The sequence below is a fragment of the Puma concolor genome, chromosome C1 (assembly GCF_028749965.1).
Source record: "Puma concolor isolate L17-30 chromosome C1, mPumCon1.1.hap2, whole genome shotgun sequence".
NCBI classification, from domain to species: Eukaryota; Metazoa; Chordata; class Mammalia; order Carnivora; family Felidae; genus Puma; species Puma concolor.
This window is the reverse complement of record NC_141674.1, coordinates 154,913,521-154,940,712: the sequence shown is the minus strand read 5'-3', so window position 1 is coordinate 154,940,712 and position 27,192 is coordinate 154,913,521. Positions and strand designations below refer to the sequence as shown.

The following is a 27,192-nucleotide window of genomic DNA, read 5'->3' as shown; positions in this document are numbered from 1 at the left end:
TTCCATTTATATACAGGAATAAATTCAGTTACATTAAAATGATATGTTTAGAATCTTTTCAATAATTTTAATTATAACTAGATATCTAAATTGTCAAATAATAGTGACAACAGGTAATCACAATAGCTAATGTTTATTTGTTGATAATTTATGTGCCGACCTATGCTAAGCTTTTTATATGGATTATCTCATTTATCTTATTTCCAATAGAGAAGTACAAAATTCTATATTTTAACCCAAATACCACTTTTTTCATCCAAACAACTGGCAAACCACTAGATAAATATTCTTCAGCTGAAACATAAAATAGAACATGTGCAACTCTTTATTATTATGGGTGTTTGCTCACTTATAAACATGTTAGGGAACAAAACAAAATGTCAATAGTATTTTATGTTCCCTCTTGAATGTAAAACCAACTTATACCTTACAAGGGCTATGAATTTAATCTAGGTTATTTAATAAACAAATTATTTTTAAGAATATGCTTCAGGACAAAAAAAACAATTTTACACCAAAATAGAAAATTACTGTTTATTGTAAGACTATATAATTGTAGATTATCTCTTTATTATAGATATCATTGTGGAATGTTTTAGTAAATAAATTATGGTAATAACTATGGATATATTCTGTGTTTCAGAAAACTGTGAGAGTCGTGATCAATTTTAAGAAAACGCAGAAGACAATAGTGAGAGTTAGCCCACATGCACCACTTCAAGAACTTGCCCCCATTATATGCAGCAAATGTGAGTTTGATCCACTGCATACACTGTTGTTGAAGGATTATCAATCTCAGGAGCCCCTTGATTTGACAAAATCTCTTAATGACCTGGGACTAAGAGAATTATATGCCATGGATGTCAGCAGAGGTAAGGAAGACTCTTTGTTTTATACACTTGACAGGAGGTTCATGTAAGCGCATGTATTGTGTTTGTGAATAGAGTTTCTGAAGTTCATAATGACAAGTTCATGGATCCTGTAAATAGAGGTCAATACATGTCATTGGTAATAAGAGAAAATGTAATAAAATTTAACTTGATTTCATTTTTTGAAATTAGAACAAAAACTTATCTTCTTTGTGATTCACATTTTACACTTTTTCATCAACCTAAGAATAGTTTTTGGTGGGATTTAACTTAATTCTTTGTGGCTTTGAGATTTAAACAGAAAATAAAAATTTACATTTAAATTCATTGTTGTTTTAATCAAGTGTGAATTACTGTAGACTCACCATGGTTTTGCCTGAGTCTTAATTATCATTCAAATTTATAAGTTTCTGGAAAGATTTTTTTTCTAGGTTCTCCCAAAATCAACTGGCTTATAAAAAATCTAACTCCAAAACTTTTCTAAATAAAAATAACTGGCAGTGTTAATCTGTAGAAATAATTTAACGTATTAAAATTTGGAGATCTTAGGTTATGTTGGTTTCTATGCTAATAGATAAATGCAAGCTTATTTATTCAACATGTGTTTCACAGGAAATAAAAGTTTAGTGAAGGATGATTACTTACATCCCCTGTGCATGGAGCACTTCAAATTTCATCCTCAAATTGTGGATTTATAGAATCCATAGACAGCTATTTCAACTCAGTGGTGTTTTATACTTGAACAAACATCATCTTTACAGTCAATTTACCCTCTTTTACCCCCTCCTTCTGTAGCCACTTCTGTTACTGCCTCCAATAAGTCATCTTTACAAGGTAAGACATATGAATCAGTAGAAAAAAATTATAACATGAAATCTCTATTTTTATTGGATCAATTAAAAATAAGCCTCTAATTTACCTGTTTTCTTAACATTACTAATGTGTACATGCTGTAAGAAAACTTTTGGCTCTCATTTCCTGAAAATTAAGAACCCCCCCCAACCTTTGATTTCTGAAATTAATATAATAATTACATTTCAATAACTGCTTAAAAATTAATATCATCCTAAGAATGTGAGAAACATATTTTTGACTCTCATATAAGAAAAAACGATTTTTCTGGTTTATTTATTAAGTTCAGTTGGTGATAGTTTGGTGGTACCAAGAAAGGATTTCAGATTATTTACATTATAACCAGGGTATATTCATTATTGAAAATTTTTGCAGTGTTAAATTGTGTACATTTTATAATAACATGGAAAATACTTATGCTAAAAAATTAGCTTTTAAAGCATTTAAATGAATTTAATAAAGTATGTAAAAAAATTTTTACATGAAATTTCTGAAATGAAGTACATAAAAAAATTTTAATACTGGTTACCTTTTGGTAGGGCTATGGGTAATTTTTTTCAACCTTTTCTTTATAGTGCAGAATTTTATAATGGGAATGTATTACTTTCATAGAGGGAAACTTTATTAAAAATTAGCCTATAATAATAAAGTCTGGAAGCCTTTTTCCTCCATTAAAAAAGGATAGACTCAGATAATTTATTACTATAATAATTACCACTCTACTGAAAAAAAAAAGAAACCTAATAAACGTATTACAAAAAATAAGAAACTTAATAAAAGAAACTTAAGAAACATTATGTGTTATTGGAATCTTCTTTCTTTACCACTTTCAATTTTCCTATAGCACAGTAAGCCTCTCAGTCCCAAGAATTAGTCTATATAAGTAATGTTGTGATTCTTTGTTATTAGTGGCTATCATAAAGACTACGCTAATCAAAGGAGCTGAAAACTGTTATGATCATAAAGCATACATTGGCTAATAATCAGGGGATAGGCATTTAAATTCTGAAACTGCATTAGCTGTCAAACTCATTTAGCAAGTTGATAGGGTGAATAGCTTTTTATCTGTCGGGATCTCACCTTCCACTTCTATAATAATAGATTGGGGGAAAAAATGGGCTTTTTTCCAGTAGCAACATCCTAGTACTTAAACATAGCTTTCGCTTCTACCTTAGCCATTCTCTACATACACAACCCAAAGCAAATTCCATAGTCTTGTTGCCTCATTTTGGAGGTGTTTAATGCATCGGTTTGTGATATCCCTTCCAAGCCCAGAAAATATGTGGTTTATTCAGGGTAATTAAAAGTTGTGAATTTAACCTTAAGAGATTGGACTAGGAAAATTAAGAAAGCTCATTTTACAGTGTCACAATCCACAAGATCAACAGAAATGCTCTAAATGCCTCTGCCTGCTAATTTTGTCTGATATTATCAGAAGTCTTAGAACTTTGTATGCAGTTATTTAGAGTCTCTCTTCTGGAAACAGGAAACTACAGTGTTTTTGAGTTGTTTTTCTAAGTAAGCTGAAGCCCTTGTGTTTCTTAGTGTTTAACTCTGACTCGTGGTGATCTCTTCCATAGAGCTGTAAGTGAAGACTTAGGTTAAGTAGTATGGAGAATGGCAAAGTGCCTAGAAATTGCTTTAAGAAATAATTTGGTTATATTGATTGCACTGTACCACCATGTGAATTTTCTGTCTACTGTTCCACCTCAATTTAATTGTATGTCTACATTCAATTAGCAGAAAAGTCTATCTTAAGATGAAATAGCATTTCTAAAAAAAAAAAAAAAAAAAGGAAAAGTCAAAGGTATTATACATATCTTTGAATAGATACTAGATTCTGCTTCCTTTTCTTTACATTCTCTAACTTAGAAAAAGGGCTCAGAATGATAATTTGTGATACCTACCTCACTGGGTTGTTATAGGAAAGAAATTAGGCATGTGAAAAATCTGTAACCGTAAAGTGCTATCCATTCATTATTAGTATTGTCAGTAAACTCATTGTACAGAGCATACTACTTACTTAATGTTTCAAGCATCAGATTTATGAAGAGTTCATCTGAGAAATATAGTTCTCCTTTAATGTGTTATTGAGGCATATTGGATTAATATATTTATTGTCATTAACTATGTCTGCTTTCTTGGAGTGGCCCTTATTTTGTCATAATTTATTTTTAAACATCTTTTTTATTTTTTTTATTTTTTTAATGTTTATTTTGGGGGAGAGAGAGACAGAGTGTAAGTGGGGGGGGGGGGGGCAGAGAGAGAGGGAGACACGGAATCTGAAGGAGACAAGGAATCTGTGTGCCCTGAGCCTGACGTGGGGCTCGAACCACTAACCATGAGATCATGCATGACCTGAGCCGAACTTGGACACTCAACCGACTGAACCACCCAGGTGCCCCCTTAAACATATCTTTTAAATAAAAAGACTATGCATTTAGTCCTAAGAAAGAGGTATGTATTTAATATTTAAATGTATTTAAGACTATACATTTACCTCTAAGTCGTGGTTTAGACCATTTCAATATATAGTACTTTGTCTCAAATGTCACTGAAATTATATTGTGATTTACCATAAAATACATATGTGCTCCTTAGTAGAAATGTTTTTTAAAACTGACAGATTCCCCATTCCATGTTTTTCTCTCTCTCTCTTTTTTTTTAATTTGCAAGTCATTTGTTGAAGAAAACGGGTCTTCTGTTTTCTTGAGTTTCCCACATTCAGAATTTTGCTGATTGCATCCTCTGGTGCAATTAAACATGCGTCTTGGTCATCTCTATTTCCTGTACATTGACTATTAAACCTAGAGACTTGATCAGATTTGGGTGAGATATTTTCAGCAAGAATACTTCATAGGTGGTATTATGTACTTTCATCAGCAGCCACGTAATAGCCAGTCACATGTATGTATGTATGTTGTCTCTGCACCCAATGTGGGACTCAAACTCAGGACCACAATATCAAGAGTTGCATGCTCTACCGACTAAGCCAGACAGGTGCCCTGCAAGTTAACCATTTTTGATGTTAGCCATCAATAATCATTGCTTAAATCTTGATTAGGAGTTGGAAAATAATCATAATCTGCAAATATTCCTTTAGTTATTAATTGAGATGAGATATTTCTGAAACAGCAAATTTCCCCATATCAGCTTGTCTACCTGGGTAGAATTCATTCAGAAGAGGCATGAAAAAAAGTGTGACTCTTTTCCTTCATCAGTTTTTAACATAACAGACTGGTTCCTTAGCAGTACCCAAAGGTAAACAGTGAGGATGTTATTTTCTTCAGTATCATTATAAATGCATGGAATTAAACGTATGCAAAATGTTTCAATTTATTGAGTTATTCGTATGATGCCCAAGTTGTCCTGACTTTGGTCAGTAAAAACCATGTCAGATTGGTTCCTGTACCCTTTTAAAATGACCCCCTTTGACTCTGATTTCTTTCTGTCTACTATGACTAGATATTCCAGACTAATGTTTACAATCCTTGATATCACAAAGAATCAACCATTTGTATGCAGTTGTGGTCCTCTTTTAGTGGGAAATGGTATTTAGAGACTATCTGGGCCAGGGTTCCTCAGCACTACTAGATTTGTCATTGTTTGTAGACCTTTTTAGTTGACATTAGGAAATACTTTTTGGAAAAATGGAATGTTAATATGCAATCATGAGGGTGGACATTTACCATTCTGATTAAAATGTGGTTTCTTAATTTTGGCTCTATTGACATTTGGGCCCGGATAACCCTTTGTTGTTGGGGGGCTGTCCTGTGCATTGTAGTGTGCTCAGCATCACTGGCCTCTACCCAGTAGATGCTGGTAGCACGTTCTCCTTCCCTACCTCAGTTGTGACAACTAAAATTGTCCCCAGACATTATCCAGTGTTCTTGGGGGATGGGAGTGGGGAAACTTGCCCCTTCGTTGAGAACCATCAGATTAAAGAAATAATGTTTTGAAACACTTAATAAAGTAATAATGAATCATGTTTTGGAGAATACAGTATTTCATAACTGTTTAGCTCTGAGATAAAATAAAAATTCAAACTGTATGATAACAGCTTCATATCTCATTTAATTCAAAGTGTCCATTTTACTTCTGAGATGTTGGTAATTGTGCATAGAACACAGACTCTGAGTCACAAAGAATTGAGTTTATGTCCTAGCTCTGTCATTTCTTGATTGTTGGCCCCAAGTATGTATGTTTGTTTCTCTAATCTTCAGATTGCTCTGCTCTGGAATAGGAACAATAATACTAAATTTACATGTTGCTTTGAGAATTGAATAAGCAGAATGCATGGTTCGTAGTCAATCATAATTAGTAGCTTTTATCACTTGATAAGCTTTTCAAGGGAAAACTTGGAGGTGAACATATACAACTCCATGTACAAAAGTAAGAGCCTTCTCTTCTATTTTAGAATCCTGCCAAATATCACAGAACCTAGACATTATGAAGGAGAAAGACAATAAAGGTTTTTTCAGCTTTTTTCAACGCAGTAAGAAAAAGCGGGAACAGGTAAAAATTTTCTTATGTAATGTTTTCTAAGATTCTTCTCATCTGTTTTTTTAATTGCATGTGCTTTTTATCTTGAAATTACCTATAGATTTTGCCTTTTCATTCTTTTTCAGACTGCAAGTGCTCCTGCAACTCCTCTAGTAAGTAAGCATCGCCCGGCTTTTACTAGGTCCAACACCATTTCCAAACCATACATTTCAAACACCCTGCCATCGGATGCGCCCAAGAAGAGGCGGGCTCCACTGCCTCCAATGCCAGGGTCTCAGAGCGCCCCGCAGGACCTTGCTCACATCCAGGAGAGGCCAGCTTCTTGTGTAGTGAAATCCTTGAGTGTGGATGAAACAGATAAGGTGCGTAATTTTGTTTTGTTTTGTGTTTTTAGGATGGGGCAGGGGGCCATCTATTTTTCCTCTTACTTGTCCTTTTCCACCTCATCTACTAATAAGGTCACTAAGTTACTAATATGTGATAAGATGAATAACATGTTATTAGTAATATTGGCCCTGGGAAGAGATTATGTACAGTTCTGTGATGCTGTAAAGAATAAATGTGTCAATTTTAAGTAGCGTTCATATTCAAGCAAATAAATCATCCATAAACTTTAAAGTCCTGACTAACTAAGGCCCAACCAGAGGCGCTTGCTGAATGCATGTATTGGGGATGCAAATACTTATTTTTGAACTTTTTTTTTTTTTAAATAGCAACAAGACCTTTATGTGGCATTCGTGGGTTTGTAACTAGATGTATCTTCTTGACCTGACTCTGGGATTCTCTTGGGGAATTCCTGACACTTTTTTGGTAGATAGACACTTTATTTATTTATTTATTTATTTATTTTTTTTAAAGGGAGCTTACCTCAAGTGGCCCTGAGCTAATCAGGTGAGCTCTCTTTTTTTTTTTTTAATTTTTTTTTTTTTTCAACGTTTATTTATTTTTGGGACAGAGAGAGACAGAGCATGAACGGGGGAGGGGCAGAGAGAGAGGGAGACACAGAATCGGAAACAGGCTCCAGGCTCTGAGCCATCAGCCCAGAGCCTGACGCGGGGCTCGAACTCACGGACCGCGAGATCGTGACCTGGCTGAAGTCGGACGCTTAACCGACTGCGCCACCCAGGCGCCCCGATAGACACTTTATAGTTAAAAAAATAAAAATTAAAAAGTGTCTTTTTATAGAGAATATATTTCAGTTCTTTTCTATACTCTTTATGTTCAAAGCAGTGTTCTAGGTGTGTCTTTGCTTCTGTTTACTCCCACATTTTCCTGCAATATGTGGTTTTCCTGCAAACTACTTTTCATAGCTATAAAATACGTACATTCCTTGCTTTATTCATGTGGACTGTAAATGAAGTTTTAAGCAAAGGGGATTGAACATGAGACTGTATATTTTGTTGCTTGTAATCAGATGAACGATTTAAGTAACCTTGAGAGCAAATTTTATGTTGAGATATATGAGACACTGAGAAGTTTTCCTATATCTACTTGAAGGGTTTTATTTCCCCTTGGAAGTTTAGTAAACTCAATGGTTAGGTAAATTAACACTTCCCAACCAACTAATAAACATTTCTATGCTTTCTTAACTTTAAAAATTTTAACCATAGTTTTTAATTGTAATTTATAAACTAAATGCCTTTAGAATGTAAATAGAAATCAGGGTAGAAATGAAGCAAAAAATGCTTAAATTCAGTAGCTCTTTAGAAAATCATCTATTCAGCTGTCTTCTTATTTCTATAAAGATTTTCTTATCTAATGTCTGTGGTAAAAAAAAAAAAATCTCACCTTACAAATCAGGAGGATAGTTATTTTTTCAAATGATAAAATCATTTGCTACAAAGTTTTGCAAAGTAACTGCTAGGTAATTGGGTGAAGTGTTACGGAAGAGGTGATTTTTGGGTTCAGGATTAACATCTGTGTGGGTGTGCCTTAGTCAGGCAAGAGGAACCACATTCAAAGATGTGGGAATGTGAAGGCGATGGCCTGCCCGGGCATGAACAAGAAGCAGAGATTGAAACCGAGTGAGATAAGCAGAGGCAAAGTCAGTGTCCCCAAAGACTGCATTTTGTGGCTGTAACTCCTCTGCATTTCTTCATAGTAAGTCATTTAAAATGTAGCACTTTTAGGATTGTTTTAAAATTTTAATTATCATAGAACTATACTACAAGGGTGTAAATTATTATACTTTTGAGTAGTTACTGATGTCTGTCTTTTTCTTTGTGTAGAAATAAATCTTAGCCCCTGCTCACAAATCTTTATTCCAAATGACCTCATCCATTCTCTTCCAGTAAACTTCCTTGTGCTTGGATCCTGAAGAGGCCTACATTGTCTTTCTAATAGCTGCCTCTCAACATTCTAGACTGTGCTTCCAGTGGCCTCACCAAAAGCCATTTCTTTTGATTCTCACCCTCTGGTCTTTGACCAGTTGATGATCCCATGTTAAGTAATTTTTTTTTCTTTCTTTCTTTTTTTTTGGTATGTTGCCTTTGGCAGACTGGACATCTTTATATAATTTTCTAATTATTTTTTCTTTTGATCTGGACATCTGGGGAGTTCTTTGATGTATTGTTCAGTATGACCCAGAATTATTTGTTTCTCCCTAGAGAAGCTGAAGAACCATTTTTTATTTATTCATTACAAAAATTCTTAACAATTATGCCGTGGTTCGGGATGTGTGTGTGTGCGTGTGTGCGTGCACACACACGCACACACACACACACACAATCATGCCTTCCTAGGCATCTCAGCATTTATTTCCTTTACTTCACCATGTTTGATGTGCTAAATCACCCCGTGGTCTTGATTTTTTCTCTTTTTCTTGGTCCTGATTCTCTTTTTATATTTCACCTCTATTTCTTACCACCACTTCCTTTACCCATTTTCTAAATTTGGAGGTACCTGAATTTATGGTCTTCACCTACATTTACCGTACTCTTTCAAAGAAAACGTGTTCTTTGTTGAGTTCTCAACTGCAGTGGTTTGAATAGTGTCCCCTCAAAAGATATGTCCAAGTCAAGGATGTAGAAATAAGATCATGGTGGACTTAGTCTGGGCCCAATTCCTATGACTCGTGTTCTTATAAGAGAGGAGACACATGCACAGAGACAAAAAAGGAGAAGGTCATGTGATAATGCAGACCAATTGTTATGCTGCCATACGCCAAGGAAAGCCAGAAGCTGGAAGAGGCAAGGAAGGATTCTCCCCTAGTACTTTCAGAGAAAGAGATGGTCCTGCCGACAGCTTGATTTCAGACTTCTGGCCTCCAGAACTGTGAAGGAATACATTTCTGTTGTGTTTAGCCCCTCAGTCGTGGTAAATTGTTACAGCAGCCCTGGGAAATGAACACATCAACTCTGTGATTCCAATCCCAGTATTTTCTTCAGTTGCAGATTGAACTCACTGTTGTTTCTTCACTCATCACTACCTGGAAATCAGCATATTGGAGATAAAGGTTGTTTTTGTTCTCCCAGATTTAAAAGCTCAGGATCATTTTTGATGTTTTGTTTTGTTTTGTTTTGTTTTTCCCTTTTCTTTTCACATCCAATTAGTGAGCCCTTCATTCAGTCTCCCTTCCTTATCTTTCCTTGTCCCTTTCTTTCATTCCTTCTCCTGAAGTCATGCCTTAGAAAAATTCAGGGTGCAGGGGTGCCTGGGTGACTCAGTTGGTTAAGCATCTGACTTCAGCTCAGGTCATGATCTTATGGTTCGTGGGTTCAAGCCCCATGTTGGGCTCTGTGCTGACAACTCAGAGCCTGGTGCCAGCATCAGATTCTGTGTTTCTCTCTCTCTGCCCCTCCCCTGCTCATGCTCTGTCTCTGTCTTTTTTAAAAATAGTTAAACGTTAAAAAAATTTATTGAAAAAAGTGAGAGAGAGATTGAAAGAAGTCCAGGGTGCAGATTAAGGAGAAGACCAGTACTTTAACATGTCTTCTTAGTTCAGAAACTTTGATAACTGGCTGTTATTTTCTAGGCATTCAAGGCCCTCTACAAACCAATCACAATTTGGGGGAGAGGACAGTTCTACTTTTGTTTCTTTTCAGTTTTGTTGGAGTATAATCGACAGAGCAAATTACAAGATAATTTAAAGTGTACATTGTGGTGAATTGAAATACATACACATTGTGAAAGAATTCCTACCATTTACTTAATTAACACATCCATCACCTCACATATTTTTTTTTGATAAGAATGTTTAATTTCTATTCTCTTAATGAATTCTGATTATATCATACAGTATTAACCATAGTCACCATTATTTACATTAGATCTGCAGACCTTATTCTTCTAATAGCTGAAAGTTTGTCCCCTTTTACCAACCTCTCCTGATTTTTTTCTCAGTCAACCTTTTTTTACTCTCTCTTTCTGTCTTTTAGATTCCCCATATAAATGATGCCATCCATTGTTTGTCTTTCTCTCTCTTGCTTATTTCACTTAATGTAATACCCTCAGGGTCCATCTGTGTTGTTGCAAATGGCAGGCTTCCTTCTTTCCCTAATACTCCATTGTATGTATGTACTGCGTATCTATTTATCCATACATGAACACTTAGGTTGTTCCCATATTATGACCGTTGTGAATAATGCTGCAGTAAACATGAGACTGCAGGTATATTGTTGATACCCTTTTCATTTCCTTTAGATACATATGCAGATATGGGACTGCTGGATCATATGCTAGTTCTATTTTTAATTATTAAAAACATCCTCTGTACTGTTTTCCATAGTGGCTATACCATTTTACTTTTCCACCAAGAGTGCACAAGGATTCCCTTTTTTCCACATCCTTGCCAGCACAAATCTCTTCTTGATGACAGCCATTTTAGGAGAGATGAGGTGATATTTCATTGTGGTTTTGAGTTGTGCTTCCCTGATTATAAGTGATGTTGAGCACCTTTTCATGTACCTGTTGGCCATTTGTGTATTTTCCTCAAGAAAATGTGTATTCAGTTCCCCCTTCCCATTTTCAAATTGCATTGTTTATTGTTTTTGCAAACGAGTTGCATGAGTTTTTATATATTTTGGATATTAACCCCACATCAGATATTTGGTTTACAAACATTTTTCCCATTTCCATAGGTTGCCTTTTCACTGTGTTGATGGTGTCCTTTGCTGTGCAGAAATGCAGTTTTGTTTTAAACTTTAATTCTTCATCATTTCCAGTATGCTTTTAACTCTAACCGTAAGATTTGACTCATTGCTTGTGCAGAAGCCTATTTCCTATTCTTTTAGCATAGTGTTCTCTTCTTCATTCCTATTTATCCATTCAAATTATACCTGCGGTTTCACTCATTTCATAGAGAATTTTCTAAAGATTCCAGAAGGGTGATCTTACTTTCTCTGAATTTGTCTCTCCTGTGAATTTTTATTTTGTCTTTATTTATATATATGCGTAGGTTGTATATTTAAATGATACATATTTCTAAAGATAAAAAGGAGAATGGAGTGAAGATTCTCCTTCCTTACCCTGCCCTCAGCCAAATTCTTCTGCCTGGAGGCAACCACTGATAACAGTTTCTTGTGTATCCTTCCAGACATGACCTATTCATATTTAAGCCAATACTTGTGCTACACATGATTTTTTTTCTAGTCATACACTGCATGCACTGTGTTACACCTCACTTTTTAGTAGTGAATGATATATCTTGGAAATCCTTATTAATACATAACGGCCGTCCTCTTTTTAAAGGCTGCGTAATATTCCATTGGTGGCCATAACACAATATGGGGTAAGTGCCGCATCTTCTGAAGATAAACGTTAGTGTTATATTATTGTTTAAAGTTTATAGCATTGTTAGTTTTTCCCTTTTCCTCTTCACAACAGAAGGGCAAGAATTGTGTTCCCCAGCAAAATATTGTAACATAATAGGTGTTTTAAGAGAATTAATAAGTAACCTTTAATTTGAACTTACATACAGCCAAGTGTGGTATATACAATGAGAATTACTGTCACACAGACTTTCACAAAATTTTATTATTTCATGTATACATATGGTAAATTTTCAAAAGTACTTGGATAATTTAAAAATTGCTTAAATTTACTTTTAGAGTAATTGGCCCAGTAATTCCTGGTTTCCGAACCTTGTACAGAAAAGCTGGAATTTTGGCAAGGTTGTATCGAAAGCTAAGGACTGAGAACAAAAATTTAGTGTACTTTACATTGGGCATAAAAATAAATTGACCCCAAATTGAAATTGTATAGCCAGATGCAAATATTTGGGCAATTTAACATTTTGCTTATTTTACTGCTTATTTTAAATTGCTTTTTAGAGTTTATTTATTTATTTATTTATTTTTGAGAGAGAAAGATGCAGAGAGAGAGTGTGTGCACACACAGGGGTAGGGGCAGAGGGAGAGAGAGAGAGAGAGAGAGAGAGAGAGAGAGAGAGAGAGAGAATCCCAAGCAGGCTCCATGCTGTCGGCGAAGAGCCAGATGCAGGGCTCAAACTCATGAACTGTGAGATCATGACCTGAGCTGAAATCAGGAGTCAGACGCTTAACTGACAGCCACCCACATGCCCTTTTACTGCTCATTTTAAATTTAAAATGAAAAAGTCATATTACTACAGACATTTTATATCTATTTTAATTTAGTTTTAAATTTGAAACTTTAAAAAGGCATTGTTTTTGATGATTGAAAGTAATAGGCTGCGAAAAAAATACCTGGCAAAAATTATTTTCCTTTTTTTTTTTAAATATAATTTATTCTCAAACTGGCTTCCATATAACACCCACCGTTCATCCCAACAAGTGCCCTCCTCAATGCCCATCACCCATTTTCCCCTCTCCCCCACCCCCCATCAACCCTCAGTTCTCAGTTTTTAAGAGTCTTTTATGGTTTGCCTCCCTCCCTCTCTGTTTGTAACTATTTTTTCCCCTTCCCTTCCCCCATGGTCTTCTGTTAAGTTTCTCAAGATCCACATATGAGTGAAAACATGTGATATCTTTCTCTGACTGACTTATTTCACTTAGCTTAATTCCTTCCAGTTCCATCCACGTTGCTGCAACTGGCAGGATTTCATTCTTTCTCATTGCCAAGTAGTATTCCATTGTATATGTAAACCACATCTTCTTTATCCATTCATCAGTTGATGGACATTTAGGCTCTTTCCATAATTTGGCTATTGTTGAGAGTGCTGCTATAAACATTGGGGTACACATGCCCCAGTGCATCAGCACTCCTGTATCCCTAGGGTAAATTCCTAGTAATGCTATTGCTGGGTCATAGGGTAGATCTATTTTTAATTTTTTGAGGAACCTCCACACTGTTTTCCAGTGTGGCTGCACCAGTTTGCATTCCCACCAACAGTGCAAGAGGGTTCCCGTTTCTCCACATCCTTGCCAGCATCTATAGTTTCCTGATCTGTTCATTTTAGCCACTCTGACCGGTGTGAGGTGGTATCTCAGTGTGGCTTTGATTTGTACTGGAAAAAAATTATTTTCAAATCCCTGAAGAATTTTGGATATATTCTTATCCTGTAATTTTTATTGTTCAGGAATCAGAATAGACCACAAGGGTGCGCTGTTTAACAGACCTATAACGTTCTCATTTTTACACAGTTTTTCCCCCAAAGCATCCTTTAATAAAGTGGAAAGAAATTATTGGAAATAGTTACCTTCTATTAGAAATAGCAAATACATACTTTTGTGAAGTGCAAGCAAATAGAACTAGAGATAAATAAGAATAATACATGACAAAGTGATTTGTAATTAACTGTTATATTCATTTTGAGCTTTCATTTCATGTTAGCCTTATTTTAAGTAGTCGATCTTATGTTTGCCTTAGGTTTATGGATAAGTCAGTCTACTTGTAGCTTGGAAAAAAATTTTCCCCTCACATCTATTTCATGCTTTTTGGCTGTCAGCATTTAATAATTTGTCTCATTTCTCTAAAGCATTTCTCAATACTGGCAAATTAAAGTATTGGATAGTGATTTTGGAGCTTAAACTGAAACTCTTCACATAAAAGGCTGTTGATTTTCTAAGCTAATTTTGGCAAATGATTGTGCAGTTTACAAAGAGGATTCAGTGAAGATCCAAGTTAGTAAAATAGTTTATCCTAACCTATTTCTTGGAACATTTTTGCAACTACAATTAGTTTATCCACATAAAGAATATATCTTAAAGAAGAGATAGTTTACTGTCATTGCTACAGTGTGTTTTTTCATGTCCCTAAATTTCTTTGTACTCTTTTTCATTTCAAACCTTGCGTCATTTTCCTTATAAAAGGTGAACATACTGTCTTCTATGGAAGTGTTCATTTGCAGAGGAAAACTACCCAATTAGAAATTCTTGAGCAGTTTTTCTCAGATCTTTTTGGATATTTTGTGAATAAAGATTTGAAAGGCTATTTTTGCAACAACATATGTAATGGTAGCCTCCTGCTGTTGTTTACCTAAACCGTATCTCACGTATTACTGTATAAATGTGTATGGTTATTTACAATAAGATAACATGTATATAGTTATTTATATAGATTGTCATTTATTTCACACATGACAAAAGTTAGAAATGCAATGACATTTACTTAAATTGACAATGACTTACAATTCTGAGATTGGAAGTAAGTTCAAGGGTGTCTGGGTGGCTCAGTTAAGCGTCTGACTTGATTTCAGCTCAGGTCATGACCTCACAGTTCATGAGTTTGAGCCCCGCATCAGGCTCTGTGCTGGCAGCATGGAGCCTGCTTAGGATTCTCTGTCCCCCTCTCTCTCTGCCCTTTTCCCTCTCACACTCTCAGTCTCTCTCAAAATAAATAAATAAACTTTAAATTTAAAACGTTCAGAAATCCAGTATCTGCACCATGTTCTCTGACCAAGTTTCTGTGGAAAGCACACTTAATAAAATCTGTGGCCAAAGGACGTCTTAATATTATTGACAAATTAGCCATTTAAAGAGTATTTTACATTTAAAGAAGGGAAAGAAGAGTTGGACACCATTCGTGGACAGTCTTGGCCCACAGAAGCCATAGAAACTTTTGGAGAATTCTTGAATTTTGCACATTTGGTATGGTTTTATTACCCTTTGGAGTTAATGTGGGCACTGCAGTAAAGCAGCTTTTCCCAGGCTACCAGAATGGCACCTCATTTTCGTTAGGATATTGGCTTTTGGCTGGAAGCACAATAAAGAATTATCTTGATTGAACTGTTCATTTGGTCCCATTTTGCATTCTGGTGCAGACAAACACTCAGATATTGAGAAATGGAAATACTTTGTCATCCAGTATTATGCAATTGAAATTTAATACTGAGAGTGTTCATTTTTTAACAGATGATTTGTTTTTAAGAAATGCTTGCCATTCATCTTCTGGTCAATTTTGCCTCTTAATATTTATCATGGTTTATAAGTAGGTAAAATGATAGATTATCATATGTTTATAAAATGTGCAAGTACATATTCGGTCTTAGTGTCACTAAATGAGGCTTTTTGTTGTTGTTGTTGTTTTTAAACGTTTATTTATTTTTGAGAGAGAGACAGAGACAGCACGAGTGGGAGGGAACAGAGAGAGAGGGAGACACAGAATCCGAAGCAGGACTCAGGCTCCGAGCCTTCAGCACAGAGCCCGATGCAGGGCTCGAACTCACAAACAGTGAGATCATGACCTGAGCCAAAGTCGGACGCTCAACTGACTGAGCCACCCAGGAGTCCCTTTGCTCAATGAGTTTTAATCCTAGTTGTTTTATGCAGAGTCATTAAGGTTGTTGTAACAGAGCATGTCCTTATAATCTTTAAGAAATACATCTTTTTGTTATTTTGTCCAGGTTATCATGCAACATTTGATTTTCCCCGCCACTTTCCACTTGTATTTATTATATAGAAAAAGAACCACACACACACAGTTCTACAATTGCTTAGGAACAGTGGTTGCCATGGCATTTTTAGTTTGATATACAGGATACAGCTGTCTGTATTTCCAAAAATACGACTTGTTTCATTCAGTAGAGAAATGCACCAGTGGGATATAATTGAATATAATGTTTCCCCTTCTAAGGCTTTCCCATGTATAAATATACTTTGTCCTGGTAGTTTTAATCAGATTTTCAAAGGGTCATAATCACAATAGCAAAATTAGTGACTAATGCTTATGTAGCACTTACTAATGTTTCAGACAAGGTACCAAAACACATTACTCACTTAATGCTCTCGAAAATCCTCTGAGCCATTACTTTTTAAGTTTCTACAAGCTTACCTCTGACCCAAATGTAAATAACTGTGCTCATGATAAAGTTGTTAAAATTTAAAGAATAATACTATTCAAAGAACAATAGGTCATTTATGGAATTAGTGTGACTTTCTCTCTCTTATCTATTAGTACACAAAAGTTGTGCCCCTCTGAAGTGCATACCGAATTAATAAAATATTTAAAATAATCAGCGTCAGGAATCTTCTTTACCAGTTCTTGTTGTATGCAGCTCACTTAGACTTTCTACCACTATGATATTTGTGACCTCATGGGGAAGAAAATGCCTTTCTCTGTACCAGAGACCAGAGCAGAGAGAAGAAGGCCTCTTTTCTTGGAGCCATTGGTGGTAAAACAGCAGAGACCCTTGGATAATGCCTGCCATACAGTCATGGCTCCCTTTCTGGGATGAAGTGAGTTGATCCCAGTTTGCTCCCCTGATTACTGCTTTACCTTGGTGGGGGCCCTAAACTCAGTTAATCTATACGTGTTTACTACTCTCCTACCCTGCCCCTGCACTCCCTTCTTTGTTCTCATCACTGACCATGGAGAACCTTGATTATCACCATCCTCTGTCCTTTTAACTTTATCCTGAGGTCTGCTTTCTCCTGATTCATCTTCTCTTTTTTCATCTGAGATGTATTACTGAGTTAGGCCCTTCTCTTTGGGCATTTAAGAAATGTCATTAGGAAGGGATTACCGCTAATAAGGTTTGGTTATATGATATCTCAAAGTATTATAGGGTTGATGAAATGAAAGCACAGGTTGCCTCAGGGAGAGAAATTTAAAAACCTTGCAAGGGTATAACCCAGGTTGTAAAATGTGTGTGTGTGTGTGTGTGTGTGTGTGTGTGTGTGTGTGTGTTCTGATCTCATTGGAGAAGGGCTAGAAAGGAAATCTTTTGTGGCAGCAGAAGCCCCAGTCTGTTTTGACAGATAGTCTTGGATCTACCAGTAGGTCTTTTATATTCTTCTTTGTTGTCATTTTTCTCATTGTCTTCTTTGTCGTCTACCTTGAAGAACAAGCCATTGAACTTTGTGGCTTGGGCTTTTCCTCAGTACAATAAGATTTTGTGACTAAATTTACAAAAGTCTCTTCCAACTCCAGTATAATCAAATTATTCTTTTGTTGTCTTTCAAATTTGGCCTTTAACAGATGAAAGTGCTTTGTTATGTGGATTTTTGGTTTGATTAGTGTTAACCATATAGCGATGCCTAGTCCTAGTATTTCTTCTCTGAGGATTTTTGAAACCCTGAAGTACAATAACAAAATAAAACGTTGATTAACCGACATCTTTCTCCCTGAACTCCTGACTATAATACAAAGTCGACACAAGTGCTTTGGTCATCAATAAAAAGAGGTAGAGGACGCAAAGTTTTAGGAAGATATGCTCAGGTTAATGCGTTTGTTAACCAGAGGAGACAGATGTTATCATTGAATAATGCTGAGTTTAAATCTCGACCATTTTGAGAGAAATCCACTGGCAAGTTTGGCCACTCGGAATCCTCTCAAGGGATTGTAATTCTAGTAACCAAACAAGTACAAGTTACAAGTGGGCATGGTATTTAGACACCTCTAGGTGGAATCCAGCTCTAATCTCATTACTTGCTGTCATCGAATTTATTTCAGCAAATTGATGGGAACACCCGAAAAATTGGCAGAATAGATGACTGTTTACAAGGCGTGGATTTAAGAGCTCTAGGCCCTGACACTGCTGCCCTATTTCTCCTTACCCTAAATACAGTAGTCCGGTACCCGCTACATCACCTCTATTTCTTATACCCTTCGCTGATAGGTTTTTTCTTAATCCAAGAAAACAGCCTAAACAGGCTAAGGCTTTCAGTGCTGTCATGATTCGTGGGTTCCAGCCCCACATGGCTCTGCGCTGAAGAGTGTGGAGCACGCTTGGGATTCTCTAACTCGCTTTCTCTCTCTGCCCCTCCTCTGCCCACTCTCTCTCTTTCAAAAATAAATAAACTTAAAAAGCCTAACACATTTAATAAAACTTCATAAAGAAAGAAATAAACTGGCATATATGCCTTCAACCAATACAAATCAAAAAATGTATGCCAGTGTATAAAGGCATAAAGGTATGTGTAAAAGGTTGGACACCAAAACTTCTATGAGGTGACTTACATCTTTTGGGATTTACAGTACTTTTTCTTTTCTTCCCCCCATCAATGAATGCATTGTTTGCATCTTTTGAGATTGTGCTAATTTTATGATCAAATCATAGTAATACTGAATTCATTGTGATTACAATTTCCCTTTACAGCTTTGCTTATTTTGCAAATTCATTTTGATACCTCATACTTCTGTATTACATATATTATATTATAATTATGCGTTTGGAAGTTTAAGAAAACTGACCTATTATCTAAGTTGTAAAATTATTTTAGAAAAAGTTCTTCCATCAAGAGTTAAGAGTTCAAGATTGACCTTCAGTTAGTTACATAGAAGTTCAGTCATTGAGATATAATTCATAGTAAATTAAATAGTATGTCATAGCATTTGTAGAGAATGTCCAGGTTGGAGAAGGATAATGTGAATTTTTCTCTTTAGAAGGAGGAAAATAAGAGTTTTAAGACAGTTTCAAGGGATGGCTTAGGTTTTCTCCTCTAACCCTTCCCTCCCTACATGTGGAAATCATAAACAAATAAAAACCCAACAGCTTCTAATAGAAACATTTAACAATGTCCTTGAAGTTGGGCCACTGTATTTCCATCCTTTGATTCAAATTTTGTCTCATTTTTCTATTTGTACTCTTTCTTTTAAGTCTTTTATACAAAACATATTGATTTCTATGATCCACATCTTAAAATTCACCTGTGATTAGAAAGTGATCTAATCACTCGTGCTGAGCTAGTCCTCAGTAAATCTACTGAATGCCTTTCAATTCTATTTTCTTCAGCTAAATTTAGTTGCATTTTGAACCAGTAAATCCTGATCTGGGTGTGAATTCTGAGGGATTAAGTATCTGGCATAGTTTTCAGCTTGACCTTGCCACTTTCGCTAGTGTGCTCTGTTTCTCTGTGCAGTATTTTCCTTTTCACAGGCTGTAAAATTCAGTGATGTGCATTCCTGCCAGGGATGTAGTTTTCCCTAATGGCAAGCAGACTTAGGGACTCTAACTAAAGTAAATAATTGAACATCTCTAATTATTAACCAAAGCGTTTTCCCCTAGTAAGTAGAAACATCTCTGTGTTCTTGTTTTGTAAACTCTTTGGATTTAAATATAGTTTAATCTCAACCTCTTTTAAAAAATTTCAGTCCTTGGGGCGCCTGGGTGGCGCAGTCGGTTAAGCGTCCGACTTCAGCCAGGTCACGGTCTCACGGTCCGTGGGTTTGAGCCCCGCATCAGGCTCTGGGCTGATGGATCGGAGCCTGGAGCCTGTTTCCGATTCTGTGTCTCCCTCTCTCTCTGCCCCTCCCCTGTTCATGCTCTGTCTCTCTCTGTCCCAAAAATAAATAAAAACGTTGAAAAAAAAATTAAAAAAAAAAAAAAAATTTCAGTCCTAATTTGACGAAAGAGAATGCATCTTGGTGCTGAAAGCTAATGACCATTCTAAACAGTTCTTCAACTTTAATTCTTTACATTAAATTTATGAAATATTCAAATTTATGTATTATTATATATATTCACAATACCCATCACCAAGAATTAATAAGTTGGTGTTAAGTATGGAGCTTTTATTAAATTCCTTTAAGGTAGGATAGAGTTGCCTGAGGTGACTTAGAGGAGGAATTTTTACACACAACGAATTAAACACAATGGATTTGGCTTACGCAGTGGACTGACCCCAAGTTCCTGAATGTTGGGGCTCTTGGTGTTTTAAGGTTGATTATAATGCAGACAGACTAATAGGACTCTTCACCACCACGGACACTGCAGACAAAATACAAAAATCTTAGAGTATGTACCTCCTTTTATCCATGCTTTTCACTCCAACTCAAAATTACAACTATTGTTTGCTTATTTTATTTACAGATCACATTCACATACTTTAAAATAGATAAGCTGCATGTAATATTAGCTAATATTTACAGAGCAGGTACTGTATACTAAGCACTATCCTAAGTTTTCACACATGTCACTTCACTTAAGCATCCAGCCCCTTCTGAAGTGTAGGTGCTGTTTCTTTTCCCACTTTATAGATGAGGAGACTGAAGGTTGCAGAGACACTAGATGGCCATGCTCCCCGGTTGAAGTCCTGACATGGTCTCCAAAGCTCATTTGTTTCGTAACACACTAGGCTGCCTTCCAACTTGTAAACCCTCTGGAAGCCTCTCTCCAGTTAGACACAAACTCACACTTAAAAATACCAGGTAGCTCAAGCCTAATTAATGCAAGGGTAGAAGAGATAGGAGACTATTAGGCGCATACTCCTGAAGGTCACAGGAAAACTGGGGCTTAAGAACACTGCTGGTTAGACACTGATGGCCTTCCTCACCTTTTTCCTTCTTTTTTTGTTTTTAAAGCATTTTATTATTTTTATTTATTTTTAATGTTTCAAGTTTTTATTTAAATTCTGGGTAGTTAACGTATAGAGTAATACTAGTTTCAGCAGTAGAATTTAGTGATTCATCACTTAACATATAACACCCAGTGCTCATCACAAGTGCCCTCCTTAATGCTCATCGCCAATTTAACCCATCCCCCCACCCACTTCCCCTCCAGCAACCCTTAGTTCTCCTTATTTGAGAGTCTCTTTTATGGTTTGCCTCTCTCTCTCTGTCTTTCTTCCCCTATGTTCATCTGTTTTGTTTCTTAAATTGCACACAGGAGTGAAATCATATGGTATTTGCCTTCGCTGATTGATTTCACTTAGCATAATAGACTCTAGCTCCATCCACATTGTTGCAAATGGCAAGATTTCATTCTTTTTGATGGCTGATTAATATTCGTGTGTGTGTGTGTGTGTGTGTGTGTGTGTGTACATATATATACCACATCTTCTTTATCTATTGGTCGGTCAATGGACATTTGGGCTCTTCATATAATTTGGCTATTGTTGATAATGTTGCTGTAAACATCAGGGTGCATGTGTCCCTTTGAATCAGTATTTTGGTATCCTTTGAGTAAATACTTAGTAGTGCAACTGCTGGGTTGTAGGGTAGTTGTATTTTTAACTTTTTGAGGAAGCTCCATACTGTTTTACAGAGTGGCTGCACCAGTTTGCATTCCCACCAACAGTGTGAGAAGGTTCCCCTTTCTCCATATCCTTGCCAACACCTGTGTGTTGTTAATTTTAGCCATTCTGACAGGCCTAAGATGGTATATCATTGTAGTTTTGATTTGTATTTCCCTGATGGTGAGTGATATTGAGCATCTTTTCAAGTGTTTGTTAGCCATCTGGATGTCTTCTTTGGAAAAATGTCTATTCATGTCTTCTGCCCATTTCTTACCTGGATTATCTGTTTTTTGGGTGTTGACTTTGATAAGTTCTTTATAGATTCTGGCTACTAACCCTTTATCAGACATGTCATTTGCAAATATCTTGTCCCATTTTGAAGGTTGCCTTTTAATTTTGTTGATGGTTTCCTTTGCTGTGCAGAAGCTTTTTATCTTGATGGGCTCCTAGTAGTTCGTTTTTGCTTTTGTTTCCCTAGAATTTTATATGGGAATTCATGATGTGTTTATGTAAGCCCCTGTGATGGGTTAGTGAGCCTGCTTTCTACCAGGAGTCATTTTTGGGTTAGGAGCCTCTCTACTCTTATGTGCCAGCTACGTATATTCTGCCCACATCCCTCAGTACACACCACTTTTCTTGGTTTTTAGGAACACCTAGGTCTTTTCACTTAAATGCCCCTTCTTTTCTTGCATGATTTTAGCCAAGAGAGGATGTTTACAATAAATACAGAACATCATTTCAAGGCCCGAGGTTTCTCGAACATTTTGGTCTTATTAGTGATATTTTGTTTAACACAAAATAACTGCAAGTTTGATTTTTATTACCTTACCCTTCCTTCTTAGATGATTGAAATTATTTTCTATCAGTCTTAAAAAAAGGGGTGGGGGAAGCTCTTGCCTCTGTCTTAAAAGACAAGAAATATATGTTAAGCTATTTCTTTGAACACTAACGCTAATATTATTGTACCTCAGGACAAACTTATATTTCTGTCATTAATCTGTTGCTCATAATCTAAACTCACTATTCTTATTCCTTGAAGACTCCTGCCTTTGGGCCATCCTACATAATTTGTTAAATTTATATTTATGTCATAAACTTAATAAGTTTTAAGCATTAATTATAGTAAAGAGTTATAGTAAAGAATCTATATGACAGAATTGGTTATGACAGGTCACGTATGTCTACCTGGTACCACTCAGTGACAATCATGCTGTCTTTCTTAATGTCTTCCTTCTTAGTCTTTGAGCCAATTGTAGCTCTAAAAATGTATGTTCTCTTATGTTCATGTTACACTTGCAAAATAGGGTAAAGGGAGTTAAGTTCTATAGGGTAAAATTACAAAATACGTGCTCTTTTAAAATGTTCATGGCTTTGCTCTTCTTTTCCCTTAATTGTCTTTATAAATACTATCAAATTTTTTTTGGTGTTTGTAAAACTAAAATCTGAATATTTGGCAATTTTAAATTCTTGGTCCATAGAAATATAACTATCCTGTACAAAACAAGTTACCTTACTTTTAGACCTTTAGGGACATAAATGAGATATATGCATCTATTTTTCTTTTATCTTTGAGTAATGGACAGGTTCCTATAAATTTGTGTATATAAATTCTTCCCTTTCTAATTTCTATACTGTCTACTTTATTACGAGCAAAATTTAAGAGCTCTAACTCCTAAACGGATACTATTATCTGAGATATTCATGACTAATTCAAGTCGTGACTGCTTTTATCAGGTAATAAGAAAGACCAATAAATGACAGTGATTGGGAATCTGGCCTGAAGGGGAACACGGGTTTATATTCTAGACCTCATGAAAGCAATCTGTCAAAGCATGGGAAATAAGTTTTCAGCATGGAAGTAGGAGGAAAATCAAATGCTGCCCCAACTCTGTGCGCTCAGCAATTACGTATTGATCACTTACTGTGTTCTTGCTGGTAAACTCGCTCTGTGAAAGTAAGAAGGCATGCCTTAATAGGGCTTTACATAAGTAAATTCATCCAAGAAATAAAATAACATATTCTCTACTGCTTTTGATTTTTACAGCATTATTTTGAAAAGTGAAGCGCTTCATTGTTCTAGGAGAATTTTTGGCCTTTTTCCTAAAAGACCCCTCAATTTGTTAATTTTATTATAAGATAGCAAATGAAAGTTTCTGAACACAGAGATATATCTTCAATCAATAAGAAGAAAATTTTATATTCTACTCAAAATGATATTTAAATCCTGCTCATCCAGCTGTATTGTATAATCCATTTCTTTCTCAGCTCTTGATTGCCAAGGATCCTTCTCCCGATTCTTTCAAAAATCCGAATTGCACTTGAGGATCTGACCCCACATCTACTGTGGAGGGGGTAGGGGATGAGGGTTGGCCCTGAGACTTAATCAGAATTGGCTTTATTGACTGGATTAATCTGGGTTTGGGTGGCAGGCTTTAACTCTTTCCTTGCTGGATTGTGGAGAGGTCTGAAATGTTCTGGAGGAAGGACTGGGGTATGGAGGGGAGAGGAGGTTGGTGGCTACCGCTGGTATGGAGGAATTTTAATGGTTTGACTACAGTCAGGTCAGCCAGGTGCCACCCTGTCCACTCCCTTGCTAAGAGGTGTTAACCTCAGAGGTGTGTTCCTTCAAGTGCCTGCCACTGTAGACCTAACTGTGCTCTGTCCCTGTGAGATGACCCGCCCTCCTTTTTAGTACCTAGCACAACTGACAGTGATGACAACTGACTCAAACGTCTCTTTTTCCTTTCTTCTCTGACAGGCATATTATGAAATTACAAAACAGTAAAATTTGCTACATTTTTCTTGGTGTGTCACAAGGCATAAAGATGAAAGACATCTAATGCACTCGTTCCCTTCTGTTAGGTGTACTTGTATAGTTTAAAGATTGGAGTGATTCAGGCTTTACATGCTCCAAAGGCTCTTGTTTCCAAATGGAAATGACAGTATTTCATTCATTCATTCACTCAACAAATAGGTATTGAGAGACTTCTGTGGGCCAGGCATTGTTCTCCAGATACGACAGTGAGCAAAATAGGAAAAAAAAAAATCCCTCCTCTTACACTCAACTCTAGTGGAAGCAGGCAATAAACAAGGTGAATAAGCCAACTAGGTGGGATGTTGGAGAGCTATTAAATGCTGATTATAAAGATCAAGCTGGGAAAAGGGATAAATATAGGGGGAGGAGCTCATTGAAAAGGTGGCATTTGAGAAATGACCTGAAGAAAATGAGGACGTAGCAAGACATCAAATTATCAGAAGAGCATGGCAGGCACAGGAAACAGCCAGGACAACCGCCCGAGGTAGGAACACTCCTGGCACACTTGAGGAGCAGCATGAAGGCCAGTGTGGTTGCAGTGGCGTGAATCATTCCACCCTTGGAGGTGGAGGTGGTCAGAGCACTCTAGGGGCCAGGTGGTTAGCTACTTTAGAAGTCATCACAAGGACTTTGGCCTTTCTGTGCCAGATGGGAAACCATTACTTGGTCCTGAACAAAGTGAGCTAATCGAACTCATGTTTTAATAGGATCCTTTTGCTGGTATGTTGTGAAAGGACTGTAGGGAAGCAATGGGGAAGAAGAGTCCAGTTGGAAGATTCTTGATCATAATTCAGACGATGTGGTAGCAGTCAAGCTGGATGAACCAATAGGATGGACTTAATGTGGAGTGTGAGAGAGAAGGGATGTGGATGACTCCAAAGTTACTGGACTGAACAAATGGAGGAATGACTTACTCTGTATTGAAACAGAGACTGTGAGAACAGGATTCTTTTGACAGGAGAGTGGAAGGGAGGGATTATCAGCATCTCCGTTTTAGACGTGCCTTGGTGGAAATCGCCTTAGACGTTAAGTGGAGATCAGATAGAGGTCCAGGATGGAGATGTAAATTTGGAGTTAATCGGCATATGAATAATACATAAATCCAAGGGAATTGAGGAGATTACCAACAGAGTGAATGTAGAGACTGAAGAAAACACATCCAAGGCCTGAGATGAAAAAGAACCATAAAAGAAAACGGTGTTGGGATCTATGCAGAGTAGGAACGTAGTAATCTGGAATTAAGAAAAAGAGGATTTTAAGAGGGTGGTCAACTTTGTTGAATGCTGCTAACAGGTCAAATAATTGAGTTCTAAGAATTAACCACTAGTTTAGTCGTGGTGGAGGTCCTTGATGACTTTGATGGGAATAGCTTTAATGGATCGAAAGTTGGGCAATATCTGGTTGGAAGGGTTCAAGTGGGAGATGAGAAATTGGAGACAAAAAACTATGAACAACCCTTTTAAGCAGGTTAGTTGGAAAGAGTGCGATGACGTGGCAGTGTGCCAGGAGGCACCCGGCAGCCTGCTGAGGCAGGACTGACTGTCTTAGGGTCTGCTGACAGTCACATGCTGTGAATGTGAGCGTTAGCCATTAGCTGCGTATAGAGTCGGTGACCTCAAATGACCTTGCCTTGGGTAGACATAAATTTTTGAGATGTTTGTCATGAATACATTAGTACTAAAGCCAAAACAAAACATTAATCAAGGCAGCTGTTTTAATGTACAAATATCCTTCCCTTTTCAGCTCTTACTTTACATCCAATATTTTCTTTATATTTTTCTTTGGAAGCTAGTTTTTAACTAGCTCATAATTGGTTGTTTGTATGCCATGCTCCCATCCCAGCCTAAGTTTCTTGAGAAGGACCATATTTTATTTTACTTTACATATCAATCTCGTAGCTCTGCTCCTGGCACATGGCAGACACTCCATAATGTTTTTGGAATGAATGACTCTCCTGTTTCTTATTGGTATGTGGTGCCTTGGATGTAAAGGTCGGTGTCTTCCTGAAGTTTGCTGTTAATTTCTAAATAGAGATTGTGTCTGGTCATTTTGTTTTCCAGAATTCCTGTGGAGCAGGCATAGTGAGGACCGGCTCGCTGCAGCTCAGTGGTACATCTGTTGGCAACTCATCTTTGAAAAGGACAAAGCGAAAAGCACCTTCCCCACCCTCCAAAATGCCCCTGCCTCTAAGTGATGAAGATAATCATGTGACTGGTAACGTTACTTTTCCCATTAACGTTACATGTGTGTTGTGTCTTGTTTAATACAGACAAGAAAGTGATATAGGTTATAAATCAGGTCTTTTCATTAAATGATAATACTTAAACTTAGGCTTTTAATTAATTTTAATAATACTTAGATAGTCCCTGATTATTCTTACTTAACTACCTTTTTAAAAGCTGCAAGACGACAGGATAAAATGAAAAAAATTGTACAGCCCCCGATCCTAAAATTGAGCGTGTGATCACTTGTGAATCTGTTCAGAAGGACACTCTCATCCCAGGGCTGACTACCTGTAGGAAGGGGAATCCATGGAGGTTTTAGTTGTATCAGAGCTCAGTAGCGAAATGGCTTCTAACAAAGCCTCAGGGCTCTCTTTCCCTAAAGTATAGAAAAAGAATGAAGTTAACCTACTAAAGACTTGTTCCATTTGTGAGTGTGATTATTTGTAAGGTGTGCCGCTTCTGTCCTCTAGTCCTGCAGGCGGGATGTGCAGTTCCTACAGACAGTGCTATGGAAGCCAGCTGTCCCGAGGGGCCGTCCAACCCAGGTAGGACACCTTTGCCCCACAGTCATGTGGTACTGACAAAGATCTTTCATGACAGTTGAGGAATGAATCTAG

The 27,192-nt window shown here is 36.7% G+C and overlaps 1 protein-coding gene across 2 annotated transcripts in view; it reads left to right on the top strand.

The window, feature by feature from the left end:
- COBLL1 (cordon-bleu WH2 repeat protein like 1) overlaps nucleotides 1–27,192 on the top strand; it is a 90,601-nt gene that overhangs the window by 39,478 nt on the left and 23,931 nt on the right. For both annotated transcript variants that reach the window (XM_086718785.1, XM_086718786.1), the window contains 6 exons: nucleotides 644–872; nucleotides 1,665–1,703; nucleotides 6,139–6,236; nucleotides 6,350–6,586; nucleotides 26,411–26,564; nucleotides 27,046–27,120. In XM_086718785.1, coding sequence (XP_086574911.1) covers nucleotides 644–872; nucleotides 1,665–1,703; nucleotides 6,139–6,236; nucleotides 6,350–6,586; nucleotides 26,411–26,564; nucleotides 27,046–27,120 — 832 coding nt within the window. The remainder of the gene's footprint in view (nucleotides 1–643; nucleotides 873–1,664; nucleotides 1,704–6,138; nucleotides 6,237–6,349; nucleotides 6,587–26,410; nucleotides 26,565–27,045; nucleotides 27,121–27,192) is intronic.